Source organism: Carya illinoinensis, chromosome 16 (assembly GCF_018687715.1).
Source record: "Carya illinoinensis cultivar Pawnee chromosome 16, C.illinoinensisPawnee_v1, whole genome shotgun sequence".
NCBI classification, from domain to species: Eukaryota; Viridiplantae; Streptophyta; class Magnoliopsida; order Fagales; family Juglandaceae; genus Carya; species Carya illinoinensis.
The window spans coordinates 3,774,749-3,790,156 of NC_056767.1; the positions used below are offsets into that span (position 1 = coordinate 3,774,749).

Sequence of the window (15,408 nt, forward strand, 5' to 3'; positions counted from 1 at the left end):
TCTTCACATAATCATGCACAAAAATTTTCAGATCTCATTCACTCTTTTTGTATAGTTCAAAAACAGAATGTCAAAAATAAGCTCATGTCTACATCAGTCATGACTGAAAATATTTTTCTCTTCTTAAACGGAATTTCATGCAGATGCATAAATGACCGACATTATGTTCAAGTTTTCTTTTCATAACAAAACATGTATATTTTCATAAAATCAACCTAAATTTATTCATTTTATGCAAAGTTTAGTATAAGAATCTCGCTTACCTGGATTTTTAAACTTTTCTGAATTTTCTCACAACTATGCCAAATGAATGTCAATTGTCACCTATAAAATAATCATATAATTTGCGTAAATTTTTAATTGAGCACATACTTAGTAATTAAAACTTGTGGTATAAAAATCTTTATTTCTTTAATGTCTAAAAATCCTCATAACTCTAAAATATCGACTCTCTCCAAAATACTTTGATTGGCATTTGATTTCTCCAAATAATTATCGTGATTAATTCCTAAAATCATATTAACTCCATAATAATGACATTAAAGTCATAAATCTAGTGTTCATGTGTCCAATTATAATTTTCCGATGTTTTGTTAATTTTTCTAAAATAGTCTAACATTTCATAAAATGATACTCCTCGTTAAACACATAAACATAACCGCAAGCCCATAAAACCACCAGCTAATCTTAGAAATACACCCATATGCCATCAAAAACCAGCCCACCTAGAGGAGAAAGCCCACTTAATTTTAAACGTTTCATTTTGGTGTGTAACACTGGAGAAAAAAACAACATAGTGTATCCTGTGGTATCCTAACACACAGGGAGAGAGAGTGTGTTGGACACGAAGGTTCATCCATATCTCCATGAAACATTCGATAACGTGGGGACCTTTTGAGGGTGGGGCAGCAGCTGTGCACGGTGGTTGGCTAAGCACGAAACTTGCTCTGTTTTTGTGTGATGAAACAAGGGTATCTTGTATCGATGGAAGGAGCAGCACAGTGGCTAGTCGATGGTTTGGCAGTGCACAGGGACGGAGGTGGAGCATTGGGCTGTCCACGGAGGCTGTGCCGAGTGTGTTCCTTTCCATGTGGGCTTGAGCCGTGGTCTCCATTGACGTGGGTCTATGTATTGAGTCAACCCAAGTTTGAATGCAAGTGACCTGCTGCACATGCATCGTTTGGTGCTTTGGTTTATTAGGCCACCCACCCTCCAGCAGTTTTGTTAGGCCACCCACCCTCCAGCAAAGTCAGAAACAGCTGCAAATGGTAGACTGCTCTCTCCTATAAATAGGAGAGAGCTCAGATGCAAAATTGGGGGCGGCAGTGGCAGGGGCGGTGGGGGAGAAGAAAGGCAGTGGGTGGAGAGAAAGAGGGTACGTGAGAGAGAAATAGAAATTTGTAGAGTTTTTGTAAATCTCGTACAAATTCTATAAAAGAGGATCCAGTGGACGTAAGCAATTTGCTGAACCACTTAAATATCGTCTTGTGTGATTTTTGGACAGGCCGGAGGCACAACAATTGGTATCAGAGCTCTGGTTCGAGCTGTCTGAAAATTCAAGTTGGTCAAAATCAATTTTTGACAACTCCAGGGTGTTCCTCGCGTCGAGACGAATCCGTTGCCACAAACGGAATCAAAAACGGAGGTCGGAAGAGCCCACACGCACCCTGAGAAGATCGGCGCGTGCATCTGCTGCAACTCACGCGCCCCCACGCGCATCGGAGGTTGAAGACGACAGAGCCACACGCGCCATGCGCCCCCACGCGCGCCAGAGGAGGAAGACGGTTGGAAGACACACGCGCCAGCGGAGGAAGACGCGTGGAAGACACGCGCCAACGCGCCCCCCACGCGCCCTAGGAGTAAATCGGTGCGTGTACCACACGCCCCAACTCGCCGCCCACTCGCACTGTGCCGCGTGTGCACCGCACGCGCCAGATGATCTGGACTGTCCATTTTTTCAGATCCGTTTTGGGCTTGATCTAAGCCATTTGGAGTTCGATTTCAACGATCAAATAGTGCTTTCCAACTCTTTGGATCATTCCGAACTCATCCGTACGGTGGGAATGTTGAGATTCACCATCGGTACTTTCGATCTAAACCGTCCATGAGTTGCAGATCATGTTGGGCTAGATCTAAGCCATTCGGAGTCCGATTTCAATGATCAAATAGTGATGACAAATTATTTGGATCATTCCGGACTCATCCGTACGGTGGGAATATTGAGATTCGCCATCGGTACATTCGATCTGAACCCTCCACGAGTTGCAGATCTTTTTGGGTTAGATCTATGCCAGTTGGAGTTCAATTACGATGATCAAATAGTGGTGACAAACTATTTGGATCATTCCGGACTCATCCGTATGGTGGGAATGTTGAGATTCGCCATCGGTACATTCGATCTGAACCGTCTACGTATTGCAGATCATTTTGGGCTAGATCTACGCCAGTTGGAGTTTCATCGCTATGATCAAATAGTGCTGACAAACTATTTGGATCATTTCGGACTCATCGGTACAGTGAGAATGTTGAGATTCGCCATCGGTACTTTCGATCTGAACCGTTCATAGTTGCAGATCAGTTGTGGGCTTGATCGTAGCCAGTCGGAGTCGTGACAGACTCATTTGTTTTGGGCTTGATCGCAGCCAATTGGAGTCGTGATGAACTCATTTGTTTTGGGCTTGATCGTAGCCAGTTGGAGTCGTGAAGGACTCATTTGTTTTGGGCTTGATCGTAGCAAGTTGGAGTCGTGGTGGACTCAATTGTTTTTTGGCTTGATCGCAACCAGTTGGTGTCCAATGTTGCCGGACTCAGTTCGTTTGGGCTTGATTTAAGCCAGTTGGGATCGTGAAGTTTGAGGAGCAAACTTCAGATCATTGGACGATGCTGATTAACTTGTTATATCAGCAGGTTTTGGCAGTCATACAACTCATGGAGCATAATGTTATTAAGAGGAGAACTGCAACGGATCTCATTGTGGCTTTCTTTGAAAAGCCAGTTGCAAATAACAAAGTGCAGATGAAGAAACAGTTCAATTTCAGAAAAGGCAGAAGATACTATTGTTGCTCAATAGTATTTGACATTGTGGTCAAAAAGTTGGGAGGTCATGAGAATGGATATGAGTAATTCTGCAAAGAAGTCGAAATTGAAGTTTCTTAATGTAAGAGATCTTATCCTAGATGAGGAGGTGCGCAGGAGAGATTCTGGCAAGATCTCGAGTTGTTGGTCCTGAATGTTGATAGTAAGGACAGAGGCAAGTCAAGATCTGGATAACAGACGACTCGCTAGAAATTGTGGCAAGACAGGCCACAAGGGACTTCTAAAATTAGGAGAAAATTGAGAATGATGTTGTGAATATGGTGACTGAAGAAATACATGGCGTTGCATTTCTTGCAGTGCACGATGCTGTTAAAGACATCTTGAAGATAGCAGTCATTCAGTAGCGTTTTCTCAAACAGGCGTGGAAGGTCACGAATGATTCATTGGTCTTGGCTCATGGTAATGGTCGTGTGAATTAGATGAGGAAGTAAAAGGAACTCAGTTTTACTTTTCCTCATCTAAACCTAAAGAAATCTCCCTAGACCACGACATGAAGTACAGGTGTGAGAGATGGGAACAAAACGTCAGATGTTCCAGGGATATCTACACCTAAAGTTGGTGATCACATAACTACCAAGACAATCAGACCTCCATGGTGGTTACTACCTTAAACTATATCCTGTTGAATGAAGGTAGTGAACTACGGTATGAAAAAAATCTTGCAAGAGTGGAGATTATGCAAATCGAAGTTAGCAGAGACTGCACACAAGATGGGCACATCGACTGAAGATAGGATATGTTAGCAGCAGGATGAGGAGTCAGTCGCCCAAATCAGAGATGGAGACCTCAGCAACAAGTTCTCTGATATGTGTCAAGGTCCGTGCGAGACCATTGATTTTCAGTACAGTGAGAGATGTGTTGCCCTATATAGATGTGTTGATTAAGGGCATTGTACGTGATAAACTAAAGTTATGCATCACTTTAGTTAGTCTTCTAATTTGAAGACATGAGCTGTAAAATTGTATAGATGATAGGGGATCATGCTGGAGATAGAGGCTAGCATGTTGAGAACCAGTCTCCAAGTTGGAGATTAGTGTGATTGTAGGATTATGGAGTCTGGTTTGAAAGCTGTAAAGGCACCAGGTAGATTGTTCGCTCGGTTGTGGCTCGAGCGAATCTCAGTTTGCTCAAGGTATACATGAGTGCGGACTCATAGACTCGAGTGAAAGAAGAATCCTAGAGAGTTGAAATTGTGCAGTAAAGCACTTGTAAATCTCCTCTGAAGAAAATCCCTTGCAAGCTCCGTGGATGTAGATTCAACGTGCAGTAAAGCACTTGTAAATCTCCTCTGAAGAAAATCCCTTGCAAGCTCCGTGGATGTAGACGATGCTAATGCATTTCAAGATGCATTTGGAAAGGCATCTGGACATCCATTTGAAGACGTACCTGCAGATGCATTTGATAGCAGAAATCTCTTATGTCAAAGAAAGAGGTGCATTCATTTGAAGAATGAATCAGTTTGCAAGCAGCCTGGTGTGGCACACTTGGGTGGAGGGGGTGATTGTTGAGTCAACCCAAGTGTGAATGCAAGTGGCCTACTGCACATGCACCTTTTGGTGCTTTGGTTTATTAGGCCACCCACCCTCCAGCAAAATCAGAAACAGTTGCAAATGGTAAGCTGCTCTCTCCTATTTACTCAGTTGCAGAATTGGGGGTGGTAGTGGCAGGGGCGGTGGGGGAGAAGAAAGGTAGTGGGTGAAGAGAAAGAGGGTACGTGAGAGAGAAATAGAAATTTGTAGAGTTTTTGTAAATCTCGTACAAATTCTATAAAAGATGATCCAGTGAACGTAAGCAATTTGCTGAACCACTTAAATATTGTCTTGTGTGATTTTTGGACAGGCCGGAGGCACAACACTATGGTGTAGTGGTGTTGTGTGGTGCAATGGTGGCTCACGGTGCCTGTGGGTGGGAGAAAAGAAACGATGATGGTGAAGGGTAACCAGGAACTGACTAGGGTTTGAAAACCAATAAGATCCATCACAATGCATGCGGATGAATATATATATATACTAGGTGAAAGCAACGTGCAATGCACGTTTGCTTAGTTTATGTATTTTATTTGTTAAGAACTAATTTTTTATTAATAAAAACGTAATGTTTTTGGTTAATTAAATAACTAACGATATAATGTTTATATAACTAATAAATAATTACACGTTGTGATATATTATAAAAGAATAGTATTAATAAAATCTATAGTATGATCCTATAAATAAGCATCGCCTATAGTTTTATGAAAGCTATTTGAAATAATTTTAATTCTAAGATGACGATCCAGCAATTTCCTTATCTTGCATTATTTCAATAGAGAGGACATTAAAATGACTATATTTTTTCTCCTTCAATTTTTGTGGATCTATATAAACTTGAATCCTCCAAATTTTTTTTGATAATTTCTCTGCAACGCTTTTAACATATGGTCGATGCTCCTATAAATAAATTTTGAATAGCAATTAATCAATGATAATTTCTACTTATCATTTCTACACACCATACTTATTTTATTTATTTTTTTTATAATAAATATGTAGTGTATAGATGATAAGTAGAACAACTTAATAGTTTAATAAAAATAAAATAAAAAAATAATAAATAATAAATAATAATATTAAAATATATAAAATATATGATATGAAATGATGAGTAACATTTTTTGTGAATTAAACAAATAATACCATTACTACTGAGATTTTATATATCATTTATCAAATAAAAATAGTAATTAGCGCAAAGTACAAAAAAACAAAAAATCTTTAGGCTTAAGGAAAAGTATTAAAAGAAAACTTTTAAATAGGAATTGTCACGCTTATTAAAGGGATCCATAATTATTCTCTTTAATAGATGTAGAAATCAATGTGTTTTTGGCCAGCCTTTACTGATGTGCATTTTTAACACCCTTTGTAAATGCCCATTTTTCTTGGAGAACGAAGTTCTTTTATTAGCACTCGAAATTTTAATGTAGTTGGCAAAGCATTTGAAACAAACCTACCCACATCAACGTGCAAAGTACGTTTTTTAATTTAATAAAGCGATTATTTTTAAAAAGTGATGTAACTTTTATAAAGAAATAAAACACTAAAGTTTTATAAGATATTATTATTTTATTTTAATGTTTCATAATGAATTTAAATTGATAAAGAAATAATATTTTATTTGAATAATTGTATTCGTAAATGTAGTTGGCAAATATATTTAAACTTCATTATTTTACATTTTTCTTTTTTTATATAAAGAATGAATAGAAATTTTAAATCACATATATAAATTTATATATAAATTATAATTTATATAAAATAATGTTATATTATAATTTGCATGTTATATAATTTATTACTAATCTACTTCTCTTGTTAATGAAGTACGTTCTTAGCATTGACAGCTTTTTTATATGACCTACTGTTTATGTTCATAAGCAATATTTATTTAAGTGATTAGCACCTATACTAATTTAAAAAAATAATATTAGATATAATATTAAAGTGTGCAAGTCTTATATATCTATTTTTTTAAAATAATAGAGTTTACTGTTAAATAAAAGTTTTTAATGTAAACTTTGTATTTATTCATTTTTTTTAAAAAAAATATGAGAATGATAAAAAATAGAATTGAGATTTAAATTAGTATTACAAATAAATGCCAATATAAAAAATTAATGACATAATATTTTACTATAAGATTAAATTACCGTGTCATATATATATATATATATATATATATATATATTCGTATCATGAAATTTAAACATATTAACAAATGAGATAATCCAAAATAAGAATTAAGAAAATTAATTAGAATCCTCGATCAGTTGAGATAATTTCCCTTACATATTAACAAATGAAACCTTTCCTTCGTTGGAATCTCTTATTTTATATATTATATTATATATATAACTGCTAAATACATTATTTATATATAGTGCGTAAAAAACAAAAACTAATTTTACCCTACTAATAGGACCTCCCCTTATCGATCCAAGCCACGGTGAGTTTTCTCCAATAGCCCAGGTTATGCAGGTCCAAACCCCCCATCAAAGCGCAAGCCACTGACCTGAATGAACATGTACGTGGCCAACAGCTGGGTGGGCAAGCAGTTCAAGCTGGCCGAGCGCAACTCCACCTTCACCATCTGTTAGCAACTGCTCCGGAGAAAGAAAAAAAAAAAAAAAACAGAGCATGGTCATCTTGCATTACTCTGTTTTTTATACAATAAACAGAGCATATTCTTGACTTTTATCGGGTTACAAAACAACGAAGGAATTTGGTTGATAGGGTACAGCTCGTCAACCCTGGTGACATATTCTTCCACAACCCACACGGCAAGCTCTGTTTCTATACAACAAAAACAGAGCACGGTAAGCCTCTCTCTTCCACTCTCGTTCTCACACTCTCTCCCTCTCATCATCATCTCTCTCTCTCTCTCTCTCTCTCTCTCTCTCTCTCTCTCTCTCTCTCTCTCTCTCTCTCTCTCTCTCTCTCTCTCTCTCTCAGTACCGTGCATAATTAATCGACAGCTTCTTCTTTCACAGAATACGGACGGACGTCCATAACTGAATGAAAATTTCAATGTGAATTAAATTTAACTGCGTTAACAATTCTCGTTAAAAACCATCACTTCCGTTTGAGAACTTCCGTTAAAACAACAAATTCCGTTTCATAGGCACTTTTTATATATAGAAGATATATATATATACACACACTTATATCAGTCATGGGTTTAAGAATTTTATCGAGAATGAGGCTGTAGAGTTGTTACCCTAATCTATTTGAAATTGATAACAATCATTGCAAATACAAACATTTCCTTGGTCAATTGCTAATTATTTAGGACTCACTTAGTCAATGAGTATTAAATGGGCCTTTATCCAAATATTATGTCCAATAAAATTCTTATAATTTATCATAATAATTTATGGGTCCAAAACTTTTCAAAAATTACCCGATTAATCTAATTTGAGCTTCCCAAAAAAAAAAATTTATAATATGCAAGCTTGGCCTAAGCTTGTTGTTGGACTTGGGTGTTATATATATATATATATATATATATATATAATATCATTACTCAATTAGATTATAACACATTTTACGATGAATTAAAGTTAGAATTTCAATTCATAAAAAAAATATTTAGACTTTTTTTCATATTTAAAAATTTAAAATTGAAAATGTTTGTATTTAAAATTTTGAATGATGTATGAATGTTAAAATGTGATAAAATGAAAGATCTGGTTTATGAAACCAAACGGAGTCTAAGGCGATTATTACGAAGATTCAAATGATACTTGCAAACATAGACGCATCTAATAGTTTTCCAAAAGCAGTACGTGGTCACTTTGAACACAAACCAATTTCACCTCTCCGTGTGCATGACAAGTACTCTCACTAAGAATGATCATAAGGATTTATGGTTCATGAAAGTAAAACCGATCGACTTTTCTAGTCATCCCTCCCAACATATTTATTCATTTATCCTTTATTAAAGCTTTCATTACCTATTAAAAAACAAAATCATTACTTGTCAATATCTGATGAAAACCACTTCATGTATACACACTTTGAACCTTATATTACTATACATTGAAAACTCAATTCAAGTACACAATACAAGATACGAGTTTATGTTTAGAAAAACAGTACGATGAGAGGATCGCCTGAATATCCAACCATAGACAAACCACTACTACTGGATACAAAATTCTATACATAGGATCTGAGGTTAAAAAACAAAAAACGGCAACTCACAGAAGATACGTTCGTCCAATTTGGAGCACTGATGTCATGTCTAGTTGCTTAGTTCCTGGAAATACTCGTGAGGTATTGAAGGAGGACAGTACTTCTTTGCCACGAACTTGTACTGATGCCGAAAGAAACATGTCAGTTCAAATCAGTTCATATGAACAGAAATTTATAAAAATTAAAAAAAAAAAAAAACCCCACAAAAACGAAGTTTTATGTAAAATCACAGTATATTTTCAGTTTGTAAGCCTCAACACCTCCATACAGCATAATCTACAGTCATCACTACAAGTAAAAACAAACCTCTCTGCAATATTTTGCTCACTGAAACTGTGCTAATAATATTATTATTCAATGCAACACTTTCTATCTTCAGTTTTAAGGCAACCATCTGACATAACTGAGTAATTAACGAAGCCCAGAAAGCCATATAAAGAGGTCTTTCAGTTTTGAAGCATACAAGATGAAAAGAGAGTTGTTTGGTAATCTTATCAAATCGGTGTTAAAACATTTTTCAGACCAAAAATCAGTGCTTTAATGCATGGACTGTAAGTCCCTATTAAATCTAAACTGAGGATAGAATGTATAAAGTCCTCAAAAAGAGCAGTGGAGAAGTGACTTAAAATCTGTGGAGCTGATGCATCTTTTACTCTCATCCAGAGAGGAAGAGAGGTTTTACACACCTTATGTTGGCTGTACTTCTCCCTGATTGCGGGTAGATTACGATTACTGCAATTACAGCACAGGCTATGCAGCGCCTTGACACAGTCAACCAAATCAGAAGCTTGGTAAAGTGTGTAAAGCTTCAATGCAGAATTCTGTAAATGTGATATATTCAAAACTAAAATACGTTACATTCCTTTATCAGAAGAGATGGAATAATAAACATCTTGGCCACAAGTAAAATCTGTATGATAATTACCCACACATACCCAGGGTTTCTTTAAGGGGAGAAGTATAAATTTGGCCAAGAAAGTAGCAGAAGCAGCTACTAATGATGGAGAATAACGAAGCATGCTGTATTCGAGAAGGGATAACTCCGTGAGGTAGTTGGCCAAGCACTCCAGCTGCATTGATGGAACCTAGAAAAAGTAGCAGGCACCAACACCACACCATAACAAGATTTTGATCAACACCACAGTGAAACAAAACAAATTTTATCACTCAAATTTTAACAAGACTTGATAAAAAATAAAAAATGACAGCATTGACAAGCATCTATTTTACACATTTTTTTCTATTAGCATCTATCTCGCACGTACTTAAAAAAAAACTTTAAATGACAGATCGTTAATATGTTACATTAATTAACAGCCAAAATCCACTGATATGACCCAAAAATATTCTTAGACCCAACAAGTCTTGACGCTATGACATAAAATTGATACACTTGGAAATCCAAGAAAGAGATACCTTGCTGGTGGCTTGAGCAACACAAACAAATCGCCTGAACAATTGTGAATGACAAAAGTCAACCCAAAGCAACATGAATGAAATTCCACTCAATAATACAAAAGTAGCTATCACCTCAAAAAACATTTAGCTGTTGGGGCAGTCATTTCAAACTTTAATGAATTCAACACAGCAGATTCCATTTGCAAAACCTGCAGAAATTCCTTCAGTCCATGTCTTTGGGCAATGTGATAAAAAGCAAATTCAAAGAAGCAGACAATTGTAGAATTTCAGACAACAGAAATGGGACCCAAACCTCCTCCTTGAAGTATGTATTATCAGTTATGTAACAGAACTCACCCACAGTGGGTGCACAGATCTCCTCATACTTGCTGGCAAGACAATTGCACCACATGTTATTAATCGTTATTCTTTATCATAGATAACTAAGGCAGATGCACAAATATAAACATGTGGTCAAACTTGTAAGCAAATCCACTATAGAATCTTACGCAGCAATCATCATGCATGCAACACCAAGCAATTGCAACCTTTGCCGATTCACCACATTGCCAGAAAGATAACGATCAATGTAGTTAGCAGTCAAAAAAAGTGTATCAGGTAGGAGACGGTACTCTTCAGCAACCTACAGTTAACACTAGAACGTAAGATAACCAAAAAGCCAAAATAACTGCACACTAAAAGAAATGCTTGATGATATTGACAACAAGCAACTTTATAATGCCAGTTACAACCCCACTTATCAAGATATTTGGTGCTTGTGAATGAATAAGCGTGATCCAGAAAAGTGGGATGGAAAGAGGAGGAACTTCTTGGATTATATAAATCACCTTGCAATATCATCACCCACCATAAATTACCTCCACAAGCCAGTCAATGAGTACAGCACGCATGCTGGCATTGATGTCTTTTTGGATCCTTTCCATGAAGTTCGTGGAAGGGCTTTTATTTGCCTAAAAACAGAAGAAATGAATCAATTACAATGTGCAGAAGTTCGGAAAGAAATGTGAACTCCATCAAATAATAATCGGAAATTTGAAAAAATAAGAGAAACACAGTGGATACAACATATGGGGGAGAATTACGCAAACCTCGGATACACGCAAGTGCTTATAAATATCACAAGCAATGGTTGCACAGCATTGAGGGTCCATGACATTGTTATCAATATCTACAACTTGATCAAATGCTTCCATCTCCACATGCATACCTATCTCACAGACATTCCCTGGAATCAATATCAGAGAAAATAAATTAGAAAGGGCATGATGTAAATATTCCAGGCACACACTTTGCAGCTAATAAAAGTAGAACAAGACGTCAGCCCGAATTGGGCATGATACTTAAGACACGTATCAAACCCCTATTTACAAATTAAATGAGGAAGAGCCAAAACATATATGAAGTTTTCACAGTGAATAAAAAAAAATAGTAGAATACAAACCTGCTTTTTCTTCATTGTCTGAAATGAAGAGACTGTTGCTTGTCTTCCTCTCGATCAATCTAACTGCTGAAGCATCCTCATTGTCAATACATTCAAATTCTGGACTCCTCAGAGACTCACACGTAGACATGCTCTCATCCAAAGAGATGCAGCCACTAGCTGAGGTACTTGGAGAAATATCCATGCCTCTGGGAGCACGAATTGTGCTACTCAGAGCACAAAGACCAGCTTCCACACCGCGGGAAGCAGAATGGGCAGCAACACTAGGCACCAATTGATCATTTCTGGGGAAACATTTATCCTCGGATAGAACATAGACACTTGATTTCAAGCCCAAGGATGTAGGCAAAGTTTTCTCAAGGAAGCCTGTATTGTCTGTGCAAGCTGAAACTTCCTTCTTGGTCTTGGCAATTTTGGCAATACATGGCACCTTTAAATATTAAACTCAGTTAATCTTTCTCTGAAATTTTAAAACAATTACACCACCATGTGGCAGTACAAGCTGAAACTTCTGCCCCATGTAATTGTGATACGAAAGATCATATGCTTATCATAACAGTGGTGCAATGGAATTGCTCAACAACAAACATGTTTTTCCAAAAAAAAATCCGAAGGACTATCAGTTTTGTACATCATAATTTCAGAAAAACATAACCACCAAAATATATCTTGAGGCAGTCAACTACAGGGCACCATTACCCACCATGGCTTTTAGATGAATTCTACAAAACCTTCATGGTTTGGTTTCATAAACCGCCTCTGGTGGTCATTTCCTCAATCTAATCGAGGAAATATGGGATCAGATCAATTAATTGGCTCCATTGCCCCTGTTTATTTTTTTATTATATGTGCTTAATTGTTTACAATAGCGTGTTTTGTTTGCTACCCTAACCATGTATATTCTTCTTTTAATTTAATGAATATTGATGACAATACATTAAGCATGTTCTTAATCTCTTTATTTATTTTTCGAACATCTTCCAGGTTGTCGTGTATGAAAGTAATTAAACCAACGCGGGTTTGAAGAACAGCTCTTTGGTCTGAAATTGGATCAAGGCAACACCATTCTATTTTAGCGCTAGGGAAAATAAAAAATCAACGAGAACATTTAACTTACACAGCAGCAAAGAAGCCCAACGGAGCAGCGTCCAAAATTTACCAAGAAAAGATGAGAAATTATAAAAGTCCATAATATGATACATATTGTAAACTAATCAATCATCCAATCATCCCTTTCAAGATAAGAGGAACAGGGAAAGAGAAAGAATCGAATTAAGAGAATTTTGAGCGCACCAGAGGCCTGGACTGAGGGAGCAAGGTGCGTGAATTACTTTTAGAGCCATTTCTTTGGTTGGTGACGTCAGCGAGAGCGGGTCGCTTCTTGGCCGCCGCGGTTAACTTCCCGGTTGGATTGTCCGAAACGGGGGGCATCTTGGCCGAAGACGAAGACGAAGATCGTGGGGGATCGTGGTTGCGGGTTGACATTTGGGTCGAAACCCTACTCTGTAGTGGAGATTTCAGTGCGAATCCTGACTTCAGCGATTACAGAATACAGAGTGTGTCACTGTGTTTCTTTGTTTTCTTTTTCTTTTTCTTTTTGGGTTCGTATTTTTACTGATGAGTCACGAGGAACAATCGAGCGCGAAAACGTGTGGGTTTGAAAGATGAGAGATCCTGACCGTCTTTGTTTAAGTAGGATGGATCTGGACCGTCTGTGTTGGGTGCGGAAATATCTGTGGCTTGATTTCTGAAGCGGAGTTGGGAACTCCGCTCCGCTCCAAATCCTCATGAAGATACGTCCCGTGGGCCCAACTTCGTGCCAACTAATCATATTAATCATTAGGTGATTTTAGACCATTTGAGTTTTTTTTTTCTTTTTTCTCAGCTAATAGGAAATTTTATAGATAAACTATTGGATATAAGATACAAGTTTGGTGGAGTAAAAATTTCCTACAGTCTTCCCAAAACCAATACACATTATAATATAAAATAAAAAGAAAAAAAAAGGTGATTGGAACCAAACAATTGGCTCTCACCCAAATCCCATAAAATAAAACTTTTTGGCGACAATTTTGAAATAATCTGATAATTAGATTATAAAACTGCAGTTAAAAACTAAGGGGTGTGCTGCAACGTGTTAATCTAGACTAACCGGAAGGAACTACCACTACTACTTTTCACTCGATCTTTGATTAGGGAAAGCGGTAACATAAGGAAGCAAGAAACTGAGACAAATTGCCAGTTAGGGACCTCCACTGTTAGTGACGGCAAGTGAAGCACACGCGCCGCAACTGGAGAGGACGGGAAAGTTGGACCATGAAAAAGCAATGCCATTAATCCCAACAGTGTCGCGTGTGGCGGTAGAAAACATCCCCAAGCGCAGCGACACGTGAAACTTGCGCATGGCATAAGCTGTGTATGAGACCAACGCGCCACTTGAAATGATAAATTCTTGCTGTCGATTTGAAGATTAGCACCCGGGATGGGTAATGGCGGGGTGCATGACGAACGAAGAGCACTGAAAGTCAATAGATCGCCCAATTTGGAAACTAACGGAAATAAACTAACAGAAAATCCAAAAAAAAGGAAAGAAAAGTGCCCTAAGTGGCTGGTGGAGGAGAGAGGTTTGTGGAGTTGGAGCTCTAGGCCCCCCTCCCCCGGCAAATAGAGCAAGACTCTAACAATGGGTATCACAGGGAGTTTCGTGTAGAGAGAGAAAGGGTTAGAGAAAAAAAAAGAAAAATCTTTAGACTACTTGAGTTGGTTCGTGGATATTAATTTTTTATGAATGTCATTGTGATGTATTAAAATATAAATAAATTGAAATATTTATTTTAATGTATAAAATGGATTAAAATATATTTTAAATTATTAAAAAAAGTTAAAAAAAAAAGTAAATTTCTGTCTCATTAATAATAATTAAAAAATAAGTAATTTGATACAATCAGTCGAATCTTACTAGACATTGTAAAGTATCAATTTGTATATATTTATAGTGTAAAATTTAAGGGTGATGAGAGTAATATTTTTTACAAGTTTCAATTATACAAGATTTTACAGGTATTTTCTAAAAAAGTTATCTCATCATTGAAAAGAAGTGTACAAAAATAACCTTTTCACAATAGAATTTATTTTTTACAAAAGATTTGCATGAAATACATACTATACTTTTACAGCTCATTTCATAATCAGCAATTTCAAATATGACATGTCATTAAAAATGAACTTTTAATTTTATAAAATTATAAAAAAGTTTAAAAAAAAATGTAACTTAATCATTTTCGTATTTTTAAATAGACTGAAATACAATGTGATAGGTTTTATCTTGTTGAAGTCCTAAATTTCCAAAATCCAAAAATTCATGTAAGCCGAAAGGCTACAAAATAGAAACTATTTTTTAAGTTATTTTCTTTTCAAACATCATATTCTCATTTTCATCCTTTTTTTTTTTTTTTCAAGTTTTATTGAACACTTGGACTAAGAGGGACTAAGTTGGAAGTTGGATTTGTTTCTTTTATTTCCTATTTCTTCTTTGTGATGTAGATTTATTATTCTTAAATTCTTCAAACTATTTGTAATACTTTGATTCGATCCCAAATAAACTATTAGGGTCCAAACTAGTTTTAGATTCATTTATATTTAGAGATAAACATTATTTTTATATATTTTTGATTTTCAAAATTTGTGTTTATTTTGCTAGATTTGGACTGAGAAAGAGGTTAT

At 36.4% G+C, this 15,408-nt stretch overlaps 1 protein-coding gene across 1 annotated transcript; it reads right to left on the bottom strand.

The window, feature by feature from the left end:
• Positions 1-8,623: 8,623 nt before the first annotated feature.
• On the bottom strand, positions 8,624-13,274 carry LOC122298597 (cyclin-A1-4-like). Its single transcript, XM_043108416.1, has 11 exons — positions 12,979-13,274; positions 11,686-12,115; positions 11,333-11,469; positions 11,102-11,194; positions 10,733-10,866; positions 10,537-10,612; positions 10,356-10,432; positions 10,242-10,275; positions 9,761-9,910; positions 9,512-9,646; positions 8,624-8,946 (listed from the first exon to the last, which is right to left on the bottom strand). Exons 1-11 carry the CDS (start codon positions 13,168-13,170, stop codon positions 8,875-8,877), a joined length of 1,530 nt encoding a protein of 509 aa, XP_042964350.1. The 5' UTR covers positions 13,171-13,274; the 3' UTR covers positions 8,624-8,874.
• Between the last annotated feature and the right edge of the window lie 2,134 nt (positions 13,275-15,408).

Excerpts from the sequence above, each read along its gene's own strand:
- LOC122298597 (XM_043108416.1), bottom strand. The coding sequence starts at position 13,170 with ATGTCAACCCGCAACCACGATCCCCCACGATCTTCGTCTTCGTCTTCG. Across the intron at positions 11,470-11,685 it reads AGACAATGAAGAAAAAGCAG|GGAATGTCTGTGAGATAGGT; the intron begins GTTTGTATTCTA and ends TATTGATTCCAG. Across the intron at positions 10,276-10,355 it reads ACAGCTAAATGTTTTTTGAG|GCGATTTGTTTGTGTTGCTC; the intron begins GTGATAGCTACT and ends ACAATTGTTCAG.